This window comes from Onychomys torridus, chromosome 3, assembly GCF_903995425.1.
Source record: "Onychomys torridus chromosome 3, mOncTor1.1, whole genome shotgun sequence".
Taxonomy (NCBI): Eukaryota; Metazoa; Chordata; class Mammalia; order Rodentia; family Cricetidae; genus Onychomys; species Onychomys torridus.
Genome location: NC_050445.1, coordinates 151,133,219 through 151,154,897, shown reverse-complemented (window position 1 = coordinate 151,154,897; position 21,679 = coordinate 151,133,219). Strand labels below are relative to the sequence as shown.

Genomic DNA, 21,679 nt, shown 5'->3' with positions numbered 1-21,679 from the left:
TGGAACCTAAGTGTTTTTCCTATATTATATTATCAAAGACTGAACAGAGTTAAAATACATGCACAGGCCAGAATGAATGGAATATAAAACCGAGATTCATTTTTCTCTTTCCTTACAAAAGCACATTAAGTGTTCCCATTTATTAACTAGCCAGCCAACATCTAGCATTGGCTGCAAGATTTAGTGACTTAAAACAATAAGCTAAATCTATTTCTCTCAAATGCCATGGAGTGCCATAAAAACACAAGTTTAAAAAATGAATTCCCATAAGAGATCTAAATCAAAGTTGAGCAGTAATTGTGTTTTATTGCCTTCTTCATAAAGTAGCATGTCAGCATGTCCAGTCTCTCACACAGCACAGCCCACAGTACTCATGTTGGAGTCACATGGAAGAATGATACTGTGAAGAAAAGGGAGAGTCTGAAGTTTATCTGTGATTTGGGCTCTCAAATGTCATCAGTGTTTTACCAGAGGGTGAAGACTAATCTTGGCTTTCCTGACGTGCGCACATGACATTTTATCCTGCCTGCTATGTAAGCTCAGCTAGTGCCGAGCAAGAAAAGAGCAGTGTGGTGGCAAACATGCAATTAACATCTGGGGTTAGCAATGGGGAGCACGAAGCATATGTTCACTGTTAAGATGGGATTTATCCACTTGGCTTTATTTTGACATTGGGTTTCTGCTTTAAAAACAACACTGTCTAAACTTGAAGTGATATCACTCCCCGTTTGCAGGAACTTCAGGAATGAACAGCAGTCCTCAGAGGAGGGAAAGGTCCCAATGCATACAGCTTTGAGATGCTGCATGCAGGGTCTGTTTGCCTATTAGAGCTGAACTCTGATGTGGACATGCATTTGTTTAGGTTTTGCAGTCATTTGCTATAATTTTGTCCGTGTCACTTTTTAAAAATTTTTTCTTTGCTTCATGCACAACACAATTCCATCAAAACAGAATGAAATTTAAAGAAGCAAAAGAGATTCTTAGTTACTGACATCGTGCTTGAATTTATCTATAAACACTGAAAGGAACACAGAAACTTCTCTCAGGATGGGGATGTGAGTGGAAGCCAGGAAAAAATGTTACAAGGATGTTCAAATGCTCCTTTAATCTCCTTAGGAGAGATGGCTAGTATGATAGTGTTTTCTATTTAATGCCTACTTCATTTATCAACAAACATTCTCAGAGGGAGAGTGAGTGCTGTGTGTGTGTGTGTGTGTGTGTGTGTGTGTGTGTGTGTGTGTGTGAGAGAGAGAGAGAGAGAGAGAGAGAGAGAGAGAGAGAGAGAGAACATCTTTAGTTATCTGTCCCATAGTCTAGGCTGTTTTTGTATCTTTAGATCAAATATCCCCTCTACCCAAGACAAGGTGGTCTTTAACACAACCAATTCTTGACCTCAAAGCATCTTTATCTAATCCTCCAACAAAAGCAGCACAGCTCACAGGCAAGGACACAATAATATGTGACTTTAGGAAGTGAAGGTCCAATTCTATATTCAGACTTCATTTTCTTCTCATGGCCTTTTCATTTTAGGTCTTTTATTTATGTTCACACCTATATCATCACGATATTATACACTTATCAAGAGTCAAGCATATATCACATTATTTTAACCTATCCATTTTTCTCAAGAAACAAAACTAAAGTTTTTTACTTTAATGTATTGATAAATAGTAGGTGCTCAACACAAATTTAAAGTTCCAGGGCTGGCAGTATTTTTCAGAAGTATAGCCACAGATGAGTTAATTGTCCACTTTCTGATAAATAACCTGTCACCCATGTTCATGTAAGGATCACCAATTAAACTCAGTGGATAAAAAAAAAAGAAAGAAAAAGAAAAGATGTGAAATTAGAAGTACTTACTGGGAATAAGAAGGGTTTTAGTAGGAGAGAGGCAGATGAGGGTAATGGGACATGAAAAAGATCAAAATATGTACATAATATATATATATGTGTGTATGTGTGTATTCAATTGTCAAATAATTTAAAATTCTTACATTGGTTTGCATAATGATATAATATAGTTTGAAAGAGTTATAAATTTAGCATATAACTAAAACTTAATACATATTTTAGTATGTATGCATAATAGGATTATCTTTAATTTTCCTGTGCTGCCACATGACAAGCAACTATGCACAAATATTTTTTAATTTATTATATTTGTGTTTTAATTTTACACATCAGCCATGGGTTCCCCTGTCCTCCCCCCTCCTGCCCCCACCCCCACCTTCCCACCAACCCCTCCCCTCCATTCCCATGTCCTCCAGGGCCAAGACACCCCTGGGGATTTATTTAAACCTGGTGGATAACTGATGGAAGTGGATGCAGAGATCCTTGGCCAGGCCCCAGGTGGAGCTTCAGGAGTCCAATTGTGGAGAAAGAGGAGGGACTGTAAGAATGTGAATTGTTGAGACCAAGATTGGGAAAGCATAGGGACAAATAGCCAAACAAATGGAAGCACATGAATTATGAACAAAATTGTTTTTTAGAAGGACTTTTCTAGGATCAAAGATAAAGACTATCTTGCCCAAGAGTACTCAGAACAAACAATGCACAAGCCTTTAAGTCTGTGTTTTATTATGGAGGAGAAAGAATTGTGAGCACAAAAATTTCCTCTAAGAAGTTTATGTCACTTCAAATAATAAAAAGTAATGATGGTACATCCCATACTTTATAAAGTTTAATGCTCATGTCCCAAAATAGCTTCCTTTATACATATGAGGAAAGGGAGCTAGTCAGGAATGCAAACTTAAAAATGTCAAAGTAACATGATTTGTGTTGGATTAGTAGTATAACTTTTAGGTCAATTGTGTTTCATTTATTCTTGAAATTAAATTTCATTTCCTAAACATAAAAAGATTTAGGAAATGTGATGGTTAATATTGACTGCCATCTTGGTGAGACTCAGTGTCAACTAGGAGACACACCTCTGCACCTGTCTTTGAGGGTGTTTCCAGAGAGACCGACCCTGAACATGCATGGCTCCCTCCCGTAGCTGAGGCCCCAGACTGAGCAAAAGGAACAAAGGGAGCTGAGTGTGAGCATTCATGTCTCCCTTCTTCTTGATCATGGATGTAATGTGACCAGCTGCTCCAGTACCCTGTCCCACACTGTCACAGCTGGAACTGCTTTCTACACCATTTTATGGTCCACCGTGGCAGACCTTACCCTCTAACTGGGAACCAAATAACCCCTTCTTTCCTTAAGTCACTTCTGTCAATTGTTCTCTCATAACAAAGAAAAGAAGAGAATATAAGGAGTTTCTACAAACATGTAGAGATTCATGAAGCTTTCCTAAGACAAATCCCTTTGTGATCATTAACAATAGGTGTGCTGCACAGTCCAGAGGACCTGGGCACTGAGGCCAGAGTGGCTAGTAATGCTATTCAGCTAGTGTGTGTGTGTGTGTGTGTGTGTGTGTGTGTGTGTGTGTGTGTGTGTGTGTTTGTACATATACAGATGTGTTTGGAGGCCAAAGATTGATGTCAAGTATCTTCTTCAATCGAGTTCCACACTGTTTCTTAAGACAGGGTCACTTACTGAACATGGAGCTCACAGATTCCACTAATTGTGCTCCAGGATTCAGCCTGTCTCCCCCTTCATATCCGAGGTTGCTTATGCCTGTCAATCCTGACCTTTATGTGGGTGCTGGGGATCTGAACTCGGATTCCTTGGTTGGCCAGCAAGCACTTTAGAAACTGAGCCATTTCTCCAACCCTCACTGTTCAGCACTGATGACATCATTGAGGCTCCATCACAGTATAGCCTCTGGAATGACACTCAAGTTCCAGGAAATTTCTTTGGATTGATAGAAATATGTAGAATTTATGAAGTTCCAAAAGTCTTTGTAAGACTATCAGCATCCAACACCATAGGGTGTAGACAAAGGCAGTCAGATTTTTACAGTGCTATCTGTGTTAGATTCAGTTTTTTACTTTCTGTGGTACATTTTCCCAAACATGTTTGAACATATGAATCACTTGGGTTAAACACACACACACACACTCCATGTCACTTTTACCAACAAGGTAAGTATTTCTGAGGATAAGATACATAAAGATATTTTTTAAAATCTCTCTTATTCTGAAACAATATTTGGACCACTTAAAAATATTTTTGGTACCTTTGGCCAGAATGTATATAATGTGCCCAGTAACAACAACAGCAATAATAACAGCAACAAAACACTTGTTGGTCTGGGGATGTATTTCAGTAGCAGAGCTTTTGCCTAACAGGTACAAGTTCTTGGGTTCAATCCAGATTTGCAAGCATACATGCACATATACATACATATATACATACATGCATACATACATACATTCCTACATTTCTTTTTGGCCAAGGCAGCAGTTCTGGAAAGCAGCAGCTATAACACTGTTTTCAAAGCACATATACTATTTTTGTTGCTTTTGGACTTACTCATCTAACAATACTTGATTGAGTTTTGTAGCACATACAGGACAATTAATAAAATATATGTAGTATACAGTTCTTACAAAAGTAGTATCCTCTAAACACTCATTGAGGCTGGACTTGTCTGTCAGTTGCAGAGCACATGTGGAGCATGGTTAAAGCCATGCTCATCCCCAGAACTTCCTAAAAATCAGCTGTGTTGCTGGAGTCATATGTGTGACCCTGGTACTTTGAAGGAACAGCTGCAATTGACCTTCCTTTAGTGAGAGCCTATTGTGGAACAAGATAGAATTCTTCTCCTTAGAACTTCAACGCTAGACTGTGGCACACATGTTCCAGTTGGTTTGACATTAGAATATTTGGTTTCATATCTCATGCTTGAGAATGCCAGTCCCTTCTCCTTTTCCTTCTCCTTTATTTTTAACCTACTATAATCTCAGGCTTTAAATCAAAGTGTTTTAAAACATAATGTGATACCTAACATTTACTCAGCTTTCCTGTGCCTCAATGCTAACCAATAAAGATTGATATCAATACACAGGAAAATGAAAGCAAGTGTCCTCAGGGTCTCTGTAGTAGTGGTTTAATGTAACCACATCTGTAAATATGGCTATAATGGAACCTGCAGGTCTATGCTTGGTGGCTGTGTTTATATGTCCCCATGTATCCATGAGAGTGATGCATGACGATGTTCATTAAGCCTTGCTGTGCTGAACTGCACTTTGCAGTCTTAACATCCCATACATGTCCAGCTCCCTTGCTTTCTACTCTATGATAGCCCTCTGCTCATGTTTCTCTGCATTAACCCATTGCAGAAGTTTTTACTGTACAAGTGATGGGTTTCCTATTAACACCTTGTTACTGAATATAGACAGATCTCAATACTCACCCTCATAACACCATAGGCAGAAATCATCAGTGTCTTTACTTTATATTTGCCTTTGTCTACAATGGCCAAATCCTGATAATTTCAGTAGCTACCGAATAGTTTGAATTCATCATGTAAGACTTTGTATCCAAGCAGCTTTAGTGTGAGTAGTGTGGCCACACATAAAAGTGAGAATCCCTCAGCACTTTCCTTCCCAGACATCTGCTTTTCAACATGGTTTGAAGCATAAGTACATGGACATGAACTTCTGAGAATATCAGTCAGTAAGGGACATAAGAATGTCAACATTCCTGTTCTCATGTGGTCTTCATTTATCATGGTCTGTTATTCCTTCTTCTCCCTTTCTGTTCTTCATCCAGCTGGGATCTCCTGCTCCCCTAAGCTCTCTTTCCCTCAAACCTTGCCCTTCATTACTCCCACTCTCGTCCAGGTTGTTCATGTAGATCTCATCCATTTCTCTGTCATTGGGTGATCCCTGTGTCTTTCCTAGGGTCCTGTTTTCTAGGTAGCCTCCCTGGACTTGTGTAGCAGTCTAGTCATCTTTGTTTTACATCTAGTATCCTCCTATGAGTGAGTACATACCATGTTTGTCCTTCTGAGTCTGGGTTACCTCATTCAGGATGATTTTTTCTAGATCCATCCATTTGCCTGCAAACCTCATGATGTCATTGTTTTTCTCTGCTGAGTAGTACTCCATTGTGTATATGTACCATTATTTTCTTTATCAGGAATAGGCAGAGTGCTTGAGAGGTCCCCAGAAATCCACAATGATACATCCTCTGTATACTGCTGGCAATGGTGGAGAAAAAGCCTGATCTGACCTAGTCTGGTGATCAGATGGCCAAACACCCTACCAGGCGAGCTGGAACTCTCATCCAATAATTGATGGAAATGGATGCAGAGAGATCCTCAGCCAGGCCCCAGGTGGAGCTCCAGGTGTCCAATTGTCGAGAAAGAGGAGGGACTGTAAGAGCGTGAATTGTTGAGACCAAGACTGGAAAAAGCACAGGGACAAATAGCCAAAAGAATGGAAGCATATGTATTGTGAACCAAAGGCAGTGGAGCCCCCAGCTGGATCAGGCCCTCTGGATAAGTGAGACAATTGAATAGCTTGAACTGTTTGGGAGGCATCCAGGCTGTGTGACCAGGACCTGTCCTTAGTGCATGAGCTGGCTGTTTGGAACCTTGAGCTTACACAGGGACACTTTGTTCAGCCTGGAAGGAGGGGACTGGACCTGCCTGTACTGAATCCACCAGGTTTAAATGAATCCCCAGGGGAGTCTTGGCCCTGGAGGACATGGGAATGGAGAGGAGGGATGGGTGTGGGAGGGGGGAGGACAGGGGAACGCATGGCTGATGTATAAAATTAAAACACAAATATAATAATAATAAAAAAAGAAAAAAAAAGGTCAACATTCTACTCCATCCTTTGATATGCAAAAGTCACTTGGATCCTACAGTGATATTTTATTTGTATTGAAATGTGATTTTATTTGTATGTTAATAAAGTTGCCTTGAGGTCAGAGCAAGCCAGAGCAGAAGCTGGGCAGTAGTGGTGCACGCCTTTACTCCCAGCACTTGGGTGGCAGAGCTAGGTAGATCTCTGTGTGTTCAAGGACACAGCCAGCATGGCAGACATACACCTTTAATCTCAATACCAACCATGGAAGACCTGGAGGTCTGTACAAACAGGCAGTGACGAGGAGGTCATGTGGCTGGGTTTACAACCAATGAGAAAACAGAACAGAATGTCTATAAATAGACAGGACACACAGAAGTAGGTCTCTTGGGAAGAGGAAGAACAGCAGAAGCAGTGAAGGGTAAGGTTTTCCGCTCTTGCTCTGACCTCATGGTTTTTAACTCTGCAATTAGTGCTGTGTTTCTTATTTAACAAGACAGTTACATCTATAGGATCCCAATGTAATGAAACACACAACCTTGTTCTTGGAGGGCAGAAGCATCTATCATTCATTTCCTGCACTGATTGGAATAGAAATTAAAATACAGGTAGAAAATAATAAGGACAAAAAACTGAATATGTGACTATTCTCTTTTAAAAATTATTAAGTTTATATGTATATGTATATAAATGTGAGTGCAGGTACTTATGAAATCCAGAAGAAGACTTTGAGTCCCTTGAAGCTGGACTTATAGAATGTTGTGAGCTTCTGATGTAGGTGTTGGGAACTGAACTCAAGACCTCTGTGAGAGCACAGCACACTCATAACTGTTGAGCTATCTCTCCAAAACCTGAATACTCTCTTTGTGGTGAAAATGCTTGCTTTCCTGTAGTCTAGTTTTCATATTGTCTTCTATTGTTTTCAATAATTTTCTATCTTTGCTTCTTCTGCCTACGGATGTTATTATTCTCCTTCTGTTTCTCCAGCAGTTAGTTCTCATGGGGAATAAACACTGTTCATTTCTTCTCTTTGCTCAAAACTGATACATTGCCAATGTGATCTAGAGATCCAGAGTGGTCTTTCTGGAAGTTTAGTCATGTCTTAATACACGTAACACTCATCCATACTGATGATGGCCAGGGGTGGCCTGGCTTGATGCCAGGCAGCCAATGGAGCCAGTCTTTCATTTGGCAGCTGGGAGAGTCCTGTGATTATCTGTACTAAGGTGGAGGTCTCTGTCGTGAAGCTCATTTTGTATCACACATTAGAGTGAGGGGAAATTAATTTTTACACAGGGCCTCATGTTGCCCAGGCAAGGCTCAAACCAGCTATTTAGCCAACAATTACCGTAATCTTATGATCCTCCTGCCTTTATCTTCTGAATGCTAGCATTATAGGCATCATCACCATGTCTGGCTTATGTGATGCTGGGAATTGAACCCAGGGCTTTCAGTGTGCTAGCCAGGCGCTCTACCAACTGAACTATATCCCCAGCCCTAGGGGAATATTCATATTTTAAATATTTGTTTCATAGTACTTCTAAGGTTTTCTAAACTTTAGGGTTTTTTTTTTCCTGCAAGTTTTAGAATGCTATCCCTTATTCATATGAAAGCTTGCATATGAAATAAATGTAAACAAATTACCTATTTTGGAAGCATGCGTTGATTGGGAAACAACTTGTCAATAATTATGAGAAGGAGTTTAAAGATCAATGCCAAACAATCTAAGATGCAATCTGTCAATCCCTTAGGTTTTGAAGGACAACAGCTGTCCTGTAGGCCACTATATGATAATTATGGTATTGTCATTCATTGATTCATTCAAAATATTTAGCAAGCATTGATGAGTTAGAAAATATCTAGATGTGAGGTAAACCTAAAGAGTATATAGCCATTAGTCCTTACATTTTCTAACAGGAGAAAAGAACATGGCCATTATGCTTGCTTCTTGCCATTCTCTTTGTCCAGAATGACACTTTATGATCTCTATTTATTCACTACCATCTGACCTTCATTAGCATCTTGAATGGCATACTGTCTAACTCACTTGGACTTAAGTTTAACTCTTTAGTGTCAAGGCACTTAGCCTTTGATACAGAACAGTGTCTACCAGCTTTAACATAACAGGGCAATACAATAATCTAACCCCATCTGAGAATCAGTCAAAAACTAGTCACAGGAAGCCTGCTACATTAGAGGCTATATGACTGGTAATGTCCATATGAAAAAGAGAGGAGGAAGGCTACTACCTGTGACAATGGCTAGGGACAGGGAGGAGGAAGGCTGTTCTCCCTCCTCTGATCAGTATGCCTGTGCCGGCTCTGTTATTTACTCACAAATCAATCGTCAGAGGCTATCTTTAGCCATTAGAGTATTAAATGTCAGAGATGAAGTGTTTCACATAGAAAATGGTGCCTTGTTAGGCAAGCATCATGGTGCAGGCCTGCAACCCCAGCACTTGAGGCGGAGGCAGACTGAGACTTACAACCAACCTAGGCTACACACTGAGAGTCTGTCTTGAGAAAGGCCTTGTGACTACTGATTAGTCTAATTATTATTTCAGGTGGGCTCACACTGGTGATATTTGAACTCTTCTAGGTATGTGATTTAGATTAAAATAGTCTATAAATGTTCTCCATCCTTGCTTCAGAAAGCAAAACACCCAAGAGAGCTTGTAGTCTTCACCTTACGGATGTTGTCCTAGATAAATTACTACATGATTATGTCCAAGAACTGAAGAGTTCTGTCTGCTCCCTGCCTGCTTAGGAAATCAGCAGCTATCTCATGGGGCTGGTCCATGTCATACAGACAACTCACCCAACAGTAAAGAATGAGAGATTACTCATCATCAGGAATCATATCAGCTTCACACATGCATAGTATGCTTATGTGTGTGGTGTGTGTATTTGTGTGTATGCTTGTATTTGTGCATATGCTTGTGTGTTTGTGTGTATGTGTACATATATATATGTGTGTTTATGTATGTTTAGATGGGTATCTGTGTATATATGTGTGTGTGTGTGTGTGTGTGTGTGTGTGTGTGTGTGTGTTTATGAACACTCAGATGGGTGTTTGTGTGTGAATTTGTGTGTTTGTGCATATGTATGCTTGTGTGTCTTGAAAGCCCAGATCTGACTCATATATAAGAAAGACAGATTTTTATCCCATAATCTCTATAGTATTTTCCAAACTACTTCCAGAACCACAAAGAATACTATCTTAGCAAATAAAGAAACATTTACAAGCTTTTGGGGATGGTAATGACCACAGACATTATCTGCAGCATAGCCTTTCTGAGAGGTGAGGGTAGAGTGAGGATGGGGCAGACATGGCAGACGTTTGGAAACGGTGACCCTGGGAGGTGATTGCAGTGCCAGATTCTCACAGTGACAGTAGGTTAGGTCATTTCATCCATATTCTACAGAGAGTGATTGGAAGAGCTAGACACGTGATTTTTAAACTTGGCTTCAAAGGATGGGAGAACCAACAGTGTTGATTTACCATCAGTACAAACATGGGAAGCCCTGAAGCTTGCTTATGAGAAAGAGAAGCAACAATGTATCTGAAAAGATTATAAAGAGGGTTGGAAAAGCAAAGATGTTAAAAACAAAGAACAAAGAAATTAATATGTATTATTATCTGGATGTATGAGGTACAAATGGGTTAAACAGACTGTTTTAGGGTCTCATATCACTGGGAAACTTAAGAAAAGTGCAAATCATATTGGGCTTAAAATACTAGAAACACATACTCCAATTTGTGTGGAAATCCCCCAGTTAATCAGTATATCACTCTGAAACTATTTAAGACAGAGCTGAATTATCAACAATGAATTTTAATAATGGAAGAAAGAACAAATACATCAAGTGAATCTTAAAGAAAGTACTTGTAAGATAATAGACCGCGATGTACACACACACACGAGCACATACACAGAGGCACACACTCACAACCCCCCCAACAACAGCCAATGTAAATAGTTAAGCATTACAACTAAAAGGCAAAGATTATATCTTATATATAATACAAAATTTATTTGTGTGTTAATTGTAAAAGTTATGATTAAAATAGAAAATACAAAATGATGCTAGTAAAATGGTGGGAAAATGTTGGATCATAGAAACTCCACCTAAAATGACAGTCTCTTGGCTGTATGTTCATTACACAGGAGTTTTTAGGTATTGTGGAAGTGAGACTAAACAGCAGCTAGCTCTCCCAGGAATTGACCATTATCCCAATTTTCCCAGGATCCCCTAAAGATGGCAGCATCCCCAGACAACAGGAAGTAGTCTAGAGAATATGATGCCCACATTCCCAAGAGGCTTTTAGTTTTTCGGTGGGTTATGGCTGTTTGTCACCATTTGTGGGGGGTTGGTTTCAAGTTGTTATTCGTCATGGTCATAAAAAAAAGGGAACAAAAGAAATTAGATTCAACGATCTCTTTCTAAAAGGAAAAAGGGGGATATAATATAAAAATGATAAGATAAAAGGGTAGATTGTTGAGTCTACTTTTGAAGAGTTATTTGTCTCAAATATTTTACATTGGTATGGAAATTTGTATATTGATACAAATTTAAGGTTATTGTTGTTACACTGTACAGCATGTTTCTCTTTCTATGCATCTCATTTAAAAATGAAAGTTTTAGTCCTTGAAAGCTATTTAGGAAAATACAGTCATTTATAACAATCAAATACAGCCATGTTAGGTATGTTTTCAAGGTCATATAAAGATGTATTTTAAATAGGTAGGTCATCTTCAAACCCTTAAAAGACCTACAGAATATGGCATTTAAAATGTTACAATAACATAAGGTTTTTCATGACAAAGTGACATGTCTGCTCCTGGCAGCATCGATTACTTCATAAAATGTTAATGGGCATCAAAAAATCTTCATATGGAATTTACTTTCTTTGTGGAAAAGTTAGCCATTGAGACAAGAAACTGCTCTTGCCTTGACTGGTGACAATATGCTGTCCAAACTGGACAAGCAGGACACAAAAGAGTAACTGCCAAACTTTGGCAAGACAAGGTAGGACAGTTCTTCAAAAATTTCCTGCTTTATAGAAAAGTCTGTCAAAGATTACAGAGGAACCTTGGGTGACTATACTGGCACTCAGCTATTTCTGTCATTTCTCATAGTTTTGGAAGTTGCTTGCACTGCACTTCCTGTTTACTCAAGTAGTATTATGTCCTTCTAGAGTCTTTGATGGAATTGAAGACTACGTAGTTATAGTTACAGTTTTCCTTAGTTATGATAGAAGGTAAATTAGGTGTAGAGCTTTGGGCTCATCAAGATAAAATAAATAATGGACTATTTTCTCCAAATATGCCAAATACAAATGGACTGGATATTGCAAATGTAATTCTTACTTGATGGTTGTTCTTATTGTTTATAGTTTTATTATGTTAGAGTTTCCTCTTTATTTAGACAAAAAGGGGGAAATGCTGTGGAATATTTCTTTACACTGTGTGAAGATATGTCACTGTGATAGGTTTAATCAAAAACTAAAGAGCCAATAGCTAGGCAGGATTCTCAGGGCTGAGAGAACTCAGGGAAGAAGAAGACAGAGTCACCAGGCAGACGCAATGAGGTCTGACATGTAGGAAATGAGGTAACAAGCCACAAGTCATGTGGCAGCATATAAATTAATAGGAATGGGTTAAGTTACAAGAGCTAGTTAGAAACAAGCCTAAGCTATTGGTTAAGTTTTCATAATTAATAGTAAGTCTTCATGTGATTATTTTGGAGCTTGTTGGCAGGATATAGAAAGACTTGCTACATTGAGTAAGGTCTTGTTACAGATGTAAGATGCTGTTGTGTAACAGCACCCCCCTGTCACCCCCAAGATTAAAACAATCCATCCCTCTGGAATCTCCTTAATCAGGAAGGTAAACTACTCTAAATAGCTTTAGAAAGTCCTTGAAACTGACTAGATTCACTAGGGCCCTCTGTACCACAGTAAGCAATAAAAGCTGAGAGTCCTCTCAGGCTAAAAGAAGCTAAGCTGCAAAGAAAACTCAGACAAGCCAAGCTGTAAGAAAGACTCTGAGACTAGACCAGCTGATGGGAAAAAGCAGAAACCAGCTGAGCTGCCTGGAAACTGTTTAGACCAATGAGGCAGCTGGAAAGGACATTCCCCAACCTGTTGAGCCATCTGCAGACTATGCAGTGTGCTCCAAGTTCCCAGCTTTGGGAGCTGTCACTCATGATTGGGTGGGCTTTGGTGATGCAGCTGTCTTGGAGTCATTTCTGCTCCTGTAAGTGACCCTCACCAATATTCCTGTAAGTAACCCCAATGAAACTCATGGTTTACCAAGTTGGACTTTGGTGATATTTGTAGTTAAAAATATCAGCACACATGGAACATTACCCCTCTCTTTTTCTCTCTCTTCTCCATATTAAGATCCAAAGGAATTTATTTAATTTTTATACTCTTTCGTATATCCCTAGTATCAGTAGGATAATTACCATCCCCTGCCCGGTAGATATTCATGGTCTAATTTATATAATGTTGGTTACATAGCAAAAGAGCTTTTGCAGATAAAATTACACTGAAGGCCTTGAGATGTTAAGTTTGTCCTGTGTAGTCCAGGTTTGCATACTCTAATGACTAGCATTCATCTAGTGGAGGCCCAAGGACAATTAGAGCCAGATCAGAAAGTGTGTTGGCAGGAACTGAGTTCTGAATGTGCCACTATACTGCTGGAAGAGACCATTTAGAGCACTGGTCCTTAACCTTCTTAATACTGTAACTATTTAATACAGTTTCTCAGGTTGTAGTGACCCCCCCAACCATAAAATTATTTTGTTGTTACTTCATAACTGTAATTTTACAACTGTTATTAATCACTATTAAGTATATGATATGTAAGGTATCTGATATGCAACCAAATGGGGTCATGATCCATAGGTTGAGAATCTCTGTTCTAGAAGCTGGACTATTTCAGAAGGAGCAGGTCTACCAATACCTTGACTTCAGTCCCTAAAGTCCCATATTCAGATTTCTGAGTTCAAGTACTGAAAGAAAATGTATCTGGCTGCTTCAAGCCACTTGTCTGCTGTACTTGGTCTCAGCCTCAATGGAAACCTAGTTGAGTAACATGGTTTTCCTTACCCATGATCCCTCTGTTACTTGTTCCTCCTCAGGATATTACCTTAGAAAAACTGTTAAATCCAACCCCAAGTTAAATGCTTGAAAGATACTGTCTGTCTCCTAATCCATACTTTTTAAATCAAATCTGGAAGAAATCCATGCTTCCGAGATTCCAGAGCATCCAAGTATTTTGTAGGCCATTTAGCTCAGATTGTGTCATCTAGACAAGGTGAAGTTGAGCTCTGGACTTCATTTCATAGACTTCAGACTTGCTAGATGTACATGCTTATTGAGCAAAGAGGTTGCAGAATGCTGACACACTTAAAACTACTTTTGGTAAAGATAAGTCAGTAGTTGACATTTGCATAAAAGTGGAAAAAATAAACTGTCACATACATTGGCGACTTCATAAGACCCATTCAGCATCTGTTCCAGGTAATGTCTTAGATCTCTGATTCTCTTATGATCCGAATCTGTAAATGGTAAGTGCCACCAGTGAGGAAATCTGTTTTAAAAGAAAGGAGTGGTACTTCAGTCAGTAGGAAAACCAGCCTCTTTTGGGATGGTCACAAAGTTAACAGCTGCACCAGTGGAGGGCCAAAAAAAAAAAATTAGAAAAAGCTAAGATGTACAGGATTAACCCTAGCCATTTCATAGACACAATTGTGGTCATTTGTGCTACTTTAAATCATCACTGATATCAACACTAATTTAATTTAATGTTAAGTTAATTTAATATGATCTTTATTACTGTATTTATAGCAGACCACAAATGTTTCCTCCCAGTACAAGTAGGAGCTAATACATAATTTCTGAAATTAATGACTGAAAATTGTTCAAAGAGTTCTGATTGTATTGTTTCTTAGGGCTCTTGACAGACATTATTGCATAATATAAATTAGACATGTCATCTAGTAGCATCTGCTTCCATCTGGCCTCACTCTTGTGAATCAAAGCCACCCTGTCCCCAAGAGTCTGACCAGAAGACTTCTTTGTGATCTACCTGAAGACCACTTGGTGAGTTGGATTTAATATCAGTTGTTTGGTGGGATGACCTGTGAGTGCTCCCATTTGGTCCCATTTTTATGCTTAATTGTATCTTTCTAGAAACTTACTGTTGCCTTTACTGATACTTCTGCTTTTTAGTGCAGATGAAGGCCTGCCTACAGTGCTTCCTGGAAGGAGAAATGAAAGGGGGTGTGAAGCTTTTTCAGCAAGCACACAGAAGCAGGTGATGACTTCAAATCAGGGCATTCTCTGCTGCTTGTTTTTGTTTATTTGTTTGTTTGTTTTGAGACAGAGTTTCTCTGCGTAGCCCTGGCTGTCCTGGAACTCAATCTGTAGACTAAGCTGGTCTCGAACTCAGAGATCCACTTGCCTCTGCCTCCTGAGTGCTAGGATTGAAGGTGTGCACTATCCCTGCCTGGTATCCCTGCTACTTGTCAAAAAAGTCATGAAGGTGCAGAATGGATAAATCTATATACTTAAATTATTATCTAATAACTAACATTTAATATTTTAAAATAGTTGATTAATCTAAGGATTAAATTAGTAAGATTTTTTGGTCTGTGCTTACTTATGAAAATTAGTACCAATATGTAATTAGTCTATAATATTAGAAGTAATTACACACGCACACACATATTGTGGCAGTTTTGGAAATGATCTTGGCCATGAGATTGCTTAAGTTAGTTTTAAATATAACTCATACTTCTACGTGCAAAACTTCCGTATTTCCATAATTCAATCTCGGTGATGTTTCATAGATACTGAAAATTCTGAGTATAAATGTGTGCACAGAACTGAATTGGGCTGTACCAGTGTCACTCAATCCATCTAAAGCTCAACTACTACATGCCACGTGGATATCGGTTATTGGGAAGTGTCTTTATGCTGTTTTACCTGACACTGCTGTCATGTTCTCTCTAACTTTGTTAATTTTGTTGAAGGGAAAAGCAGGCAAACGAAAACAGCTTTTTTTTATCTTTTGTTTATTCTTTGTGTTTTTAAGTCCTGATTTGAAAATAGAGTTGTTCTAATAATTAGGGTAATTCATATTCCCAGTACTAATACCAGGGTTCCCTTTTCCTTTTGGTTTGGTCCTGTATTTTTTTTTTTTTTTTTTTTTTTTGATTCTGGGAGAACACACAACAAAATTCTGAGGCTGAAAGGAAAGCATGAAGAAAATCAGGAAGAGGAAAAAAAAATCTCGCCTCCACCAGCAGATGGGTTTAATGAAAGCCATTCGTTCTAAGAAAATCTCCCAGCCTGCGTACACTTGGAGTGTACCGGAAGTGCAAATGGCTCATTGGAAGGCCCCCATTGCAGCCTATGACTAATTAGAATTTCATTCTTCCTGACTGTGACTTTCTGATTTTTTTTTCTCAGATGGGATTTACAGAAGTCACTTAGGGCTTCCCTCAGTAAATGTAAGAGTCAGAGGAAGTCTTGTCCTCTTTTTCATCCATATGTATGTATGATCTCCAGTCTTGGCCCCTGTGAGAGTGCCAGCCCACAGGAGCTGCTCAGGGCACACAAGGCTAAATGTCCCTCCCTCAGTGGGTGCCTTAAATGGTTTGAATATCAACTTAGCTCCATTGCCAGGCAGCAGTCATGCACAGAGCAGAATCTTAACTAAGGCTGGATATTGAGAAGAGGCATATGGAAAGAGGTGCTCACACTTCTGAAGTTCCCCACAGCACACAAGAGGCTTGAAAGGGCAACCTTTAACAGAGGTTAATTTATAGTGTTTCATGACTGTTAGTGGGTGTGATGACAATGCTTGATGTTGAACTTTGCAGCTGAAGTTTGAAGATTTTGCTCGTGTTTCTTTTTTTCTGATTCTATTTTAAAAAATCCTAAACCTATGCATAGAAGTTTCCAGAATGAATGGACCTTCCTCTCATGTTCCTGAAATGCTGTCAATGTCTTGGCTTCTAGGTATTAAAGATGTTCATGTCTCAAAATGTCTGTGAAAACGGCATACATTTTCAATATTCCAAAATATCTATTCACCCATTGACAATTCGTATTTATGTTTTGGAAGATGACTAAACCAAAGAACAAATACGAATCCACATGTGTAAAGCATGCCACGTCATAAGTGGCCACTAACAACGTTAAAGGTTGGCTTGCTTAACAAAAACCCTAGTGCAGATGAAAGAAAAATCAAAATTTGGTTTGTCTCACTGCCAATAGCATAATTTCTGGGGAACTCACAATTTTAAAGTTAAAATACAGTTTTGCTATACACAAAAATCAATGACCTAAATTTGCCCCATTTTAACTCACAAATATTCCAAACTAGATGAACAATAGTTGTTCTCATTATAACTATAGTTAGCTTATGTTTAATCTTTTCCATTGTTACAAAGTGATCTCAGCAACTCCTTCAAAATGTACATGAAATAAATAACATTTAGATCATGCAAGTTTAGTAATTAATGTTTAAGAAAACCTTGGCTTGAGAACAGCAAATGTGAATTATAAATAAACCAATTGATATTATTATACCCCTCAGGACAGAAATCCCCTATCCTTCTTTATGTGTATATATGTGTGCTTATATATGAGTTTCTAAATTTCAGTTATTGTCAAAAGAGTTGGCATGTTGATTTAGTTCTGACTTTCAATTTAAATTCCATTTTTATAGAAAACAACTGAGAAGATTAAATTTTAAAACAGGGAAATAAAACAATTTTTCCCAATAAGTGATGAAAAATGAAAGAGGTTCTGATTTTTTTTTCCATCTATAAAAATCAATGGCTGGAAGGAGAAAAGGAAAATTGCCAACTGTGTTCTGCTTTCTGCTGCAAAGGGCTCAGCTCAAGCTCTGCTGGGAGAGCGTCCTGCGTCAGATGCGGCGAGTTGCTCCCAAAAAGGAAATCTCTTCTCTATCATTTCCCCTCTTAGCTCAAGGATAAATTCTGAAGGCCAAAAAGGTGAGGGGACTGTGCCTTACTCTGGAAGAGTCAACGACGAGAATTGCTTCTGAATTTGGCTGTGAAGTCTGGAAAACTGCTCAAATGACTTTTTGGTCAGGCTTTTCCTGTTGTCGCTGAGTGTCACCTCGATCAGGTATAGCTGCAGATCAACAGGTAAAAAGATGGACATAAGACTTGTCATAGACCCTAAAACCTGCTTTTAGGTAAATTAAACAAAGACGGAAACTTTCTGTCAAAAAATTATTGTCAGAGCTATAAGACGCAATTTGTAATGCCACGATTACCTATAAATAAAATGTATGAGGATACCATAATTTTATGTTCTGGCAACATTGCCTAATTCCTGCTGTCCTTTCTTGCAGACACTTTAATCATCTCTTGATTTATATTCTACCACAGGGTAGGAACAGTTCCCTCTGAAGGTTCTCCACTAATAGCTTCGGTTGTTATGATTTTTCTTAAAACATCTCCTTAATGGCAGTTCTCCACTTGGAACTGATTTTCAATTTGCATAGTAAAACCACCATGCCTTACAGGGTTGTGTAGCAGAGTCTGTGGCAAAGATTTTGACTTACATTGTGCATTTTGCTGAACCCCAAGACTGTGGCTCTCTGAATTGTCCTGGTTTTATGCAGGCTGCAGGATTCATGAGGAGGAGTCTGAGGGGCAGGTTTGGCAAGGCTTGTGGCTGGCATCTGTGCCAGTGTGTGGATCAGGTTATTCAATTTAACTGGGAAACACTCCAGACTTTCCTTGATTTTCCTCGAGAAGTGGAAAAGACAAGACAGTAAGAAACGCTCCCTCTGTCAGCTGGCTTCATTCATAATTGGGCCCTTCATGTCTGTCACATGCACGGGTATTTGGAAGGGTGAGATAAAAATTTATATATACAAAACCCAGCTATTAAATATTGTGTTCCTATATATTGAGTTCACATCTGGAAGTTATTAGGAAGTATAGAAGATACTCTCTTGGTGAGATAGAAGACATCATCATATTCTGACAATTTTTAGAAGTTTGTTTTGGGGGAGAGAGAGAGAGGGAGGGAGAGAGAGAACAGACTTGGCATAGTGTTACACATCTGTAATCTTAGCCATTGGGAAAAAAGAGGACAGAGAAGGAGGAGGGAGACACACACGCATACAAAGAGAGACACACAAACAATACACACACACTCAGAGACAGACAGACAGACAGATACACACACACAAAGAGACAGAGACACACACAGAGAATATACACACACACTCAGAGACAGACAGACAGACAGACAGACACACACACACATGGACAGAGACACATGCACAAACACACACACACACAGAGATTCAGACACATGCAAAATAAATAAATAAATAAATAGATAAATAAATAGATAAAATTAATAAGTTATTTTGTTTTATATTTTTAGAGATTATGATGTTAAAACAAATAAATTGTAGTTCATATTCATTTAAAACCTAGAAAGTAATATAGACCCAAAGCTGCCTAACACCAGGCATGGGTAACCTGTGGCCCACATGCAATCCAGCACAAATTCACAGACATACAACATTAGATTACTTTTAGTAATGCCTTTGTTTGATTCTGAAGCATAAATTCTGTAAGTGACATTATGTTGCAATGTCAAAAGGTTGAACATGCCACACCCACTTCTTCCCTCCTCCTCTATGTAAAGGATTTTGAAAACTATGGCTCAATTTCATTCTTCAATTTTATTTTGTCTCTGTATACTTTCATTCCTCTATAAGTTGTCTTAGAAAAATTCAGTACACTATAATAATATATTTAATTCTTAAGTACTTTATATGAACTATTACTCACTGTGTAGTGTTTTTTCTTTTTTGATTGTTTTGATTTTGGGCTTTGATCTTGAAAGTATAGTTTTTTGGTATTCTAATGATATAATGATCTCTTAACATAAAGTTTTCACCTGTTCTTTTATGATATTTTTCTATTTATTACCTCCTAAAAGCAACATTGAAATTTGCTAGTTTCCCTTAGCTCTGCCCTCTTTCCCCCAGAATGAGTGGCAGTATTAACCCATCAGTACCAGAAAACAAGCAGCATTCTCATTCTCTCTGTTACATTCCCCAGTTTCCATTGACATTGTTTTAAAAGATTTGCTTTTATTTTTATTTGTGTTTACACTGAAGGATTTTATACTGGATATGAATGACATCCTTTTCTATCCCATAAAAATTTATAAATGCTTCTAGATTTTATTAAATTTCTTCTTTCCGTTGAGGTGACAAATACGGCTTTCAGTTTAATTAATTGCTTAGTGGCTCTTTGAATATTTATCTTGTAATCATTTATCTGAAATCACATTCTTGAGAATCCCTTCGGTTTGTTTTAATTGTTACCAAATTCAACAGGGGAAATAACATTATCACATGGTTTCACTATCAGTGAGGAGGCTTCATGTTTTCCCCAACAATGGGAATGCTTATAATTTTTCACTTTCACAAGTATGATATTTATCTATATTTCCTTTCTTTGTGAGCTTGCTAATGTTTTGGGAGATGAATAGATATAATCAAGCATGAAATTTCTGGGTTGGCATGCATCAACATTATCATTCAATACCCCTTTAGAACCAGACCACCAGGAACTAGATGGTAACAGTGTACTTCAACCATGTTTAATAATGTCCCCTAACTTTAGAAATATTCAGACTCATTTATCTTTTCTAGTCTCTAGCTCTGTTTGGATAAGTTTCAAATTTTCCCGTTATTATACATAAATCGATGTTAAAATTTGCTAAAATCGTTGAAATACAGCTCTGATCCCCATTACTCATTTCCACACTCTTCATTATTTTTGATGATATTCTTGGAACTTATAAATTCATGAATCTATGCTGTAGTACAAAGTATCGACTTTAAAGACAGGAAAATAATAGTAGCAGTATGAGTGTATTAGCAGTCATTATTTATGAGTATTTGTCCGTTCCTTCATCAGTTCATCGATCCAGTAAATGCTTACTGAGCACTTTGATATGCTGGAGTGGGAGGCTCTCGAGAGTGATGCTGTGCACTCAGCCCTCACACAGCAGTGACCAGGAACAATCCACCTTGAGTTCTGATGCACTCACTTCCCATCTGTGTAGGGTATAGGTGCTCTGCTCTCATATTGTCCAGGGGTTAGAAATCTTAGGAAGAGTGGGGCTCTGTGAGTGGTTTCTGCTTTCTTTAATACGTATGTGTGTGCGTCATGTCTGTAGGTGCCCTTGGAGGCCAGAAGAGGGCATCTGACCACCTGGAGCAGGACTTACAGCAAGTAGTGAGCCACCAGATCTGGGTCCTGGCCCTTGGAGGCCAGAAGAGGGCATCTGACCACCTGGAGCAGGACTTACAGCAAGTAGTGAGCCACCAGATCTGGGTCCTGGTCACTGAACTTGTGTCCTCTGGAAGGGCAGTAAGGGCTCTTAACTACAAAGCTATCCCTTCAGCCACTTGCCTTTGGTTTTGAGGCAAATTTTCACTCATATCCACCTCTTTTTACAGGCACCATATCACATATTGTCATTAAATATCACCCATTTAGGAGTTTGCTTTGACAGCAATAGGATTCCAGCCTCTTAGGCCTGATATATGCAGATAACACTGATATGTATGTATGTACGTACGTACGTACGTACGTATGTATGTATGTATGTATGTATGTATGTATATATATATATAGTGTGTGTGTGTGTGTGTGTGTGTGTGTGTGTGTGTGTGTGTGTACACACACAGTGAACTCTCCAGGACTTAGTTTGTTTAATGGCACTATTCAGGAGTATGCAGAATAACTTTTTGGCTTGAGTAATAGTGCCGGGGGGAGGGGCTCAAGCATGTGAGGCAAGCATTCTACTACTGAACTATGTCTCTAACCTTTATGCAGAGCACTTTTTTTATAATAAAAATCCAAAGCTACAACCAGAAGAATCCTAGC

General features: G+C 38.6%; 1 protein-coding gene across 1 annotated transcript in view; it reads right to left on the bottom strand.

Moving 5' to 3' along the window:
* The window catches only part of Pik3c2g (phosphatidylinositol-4-phosphate 3-kinase catalytic subunit type 2 gamma), a 324,912-nt gene that overhangs the window by 55,349 nt on the left and 247,884 nt on the right, over positions 1 to 21,679 (bottom strand). The window contains exons 27-29 of the mRNA XM_036182431.1: positions 18,316 to 18,502; positions 17,758 to 17,879; positions 14,193 to 14,301 (exon numbers count right to left, since the gene is read on the bottom strand). Coding sequence (XP_036038324.1) covers positions 14,193 to 14,301; positions 17,758 to 17,879; positions 18,316 to 18,502 — 418 coding nt within the window. The remainder of the gene's footprint in view (positions 1 to 14,192; positions 14,302 to 17,757; positions 17,880 to 18,315; positions 18,503 to 21,679) is intronic.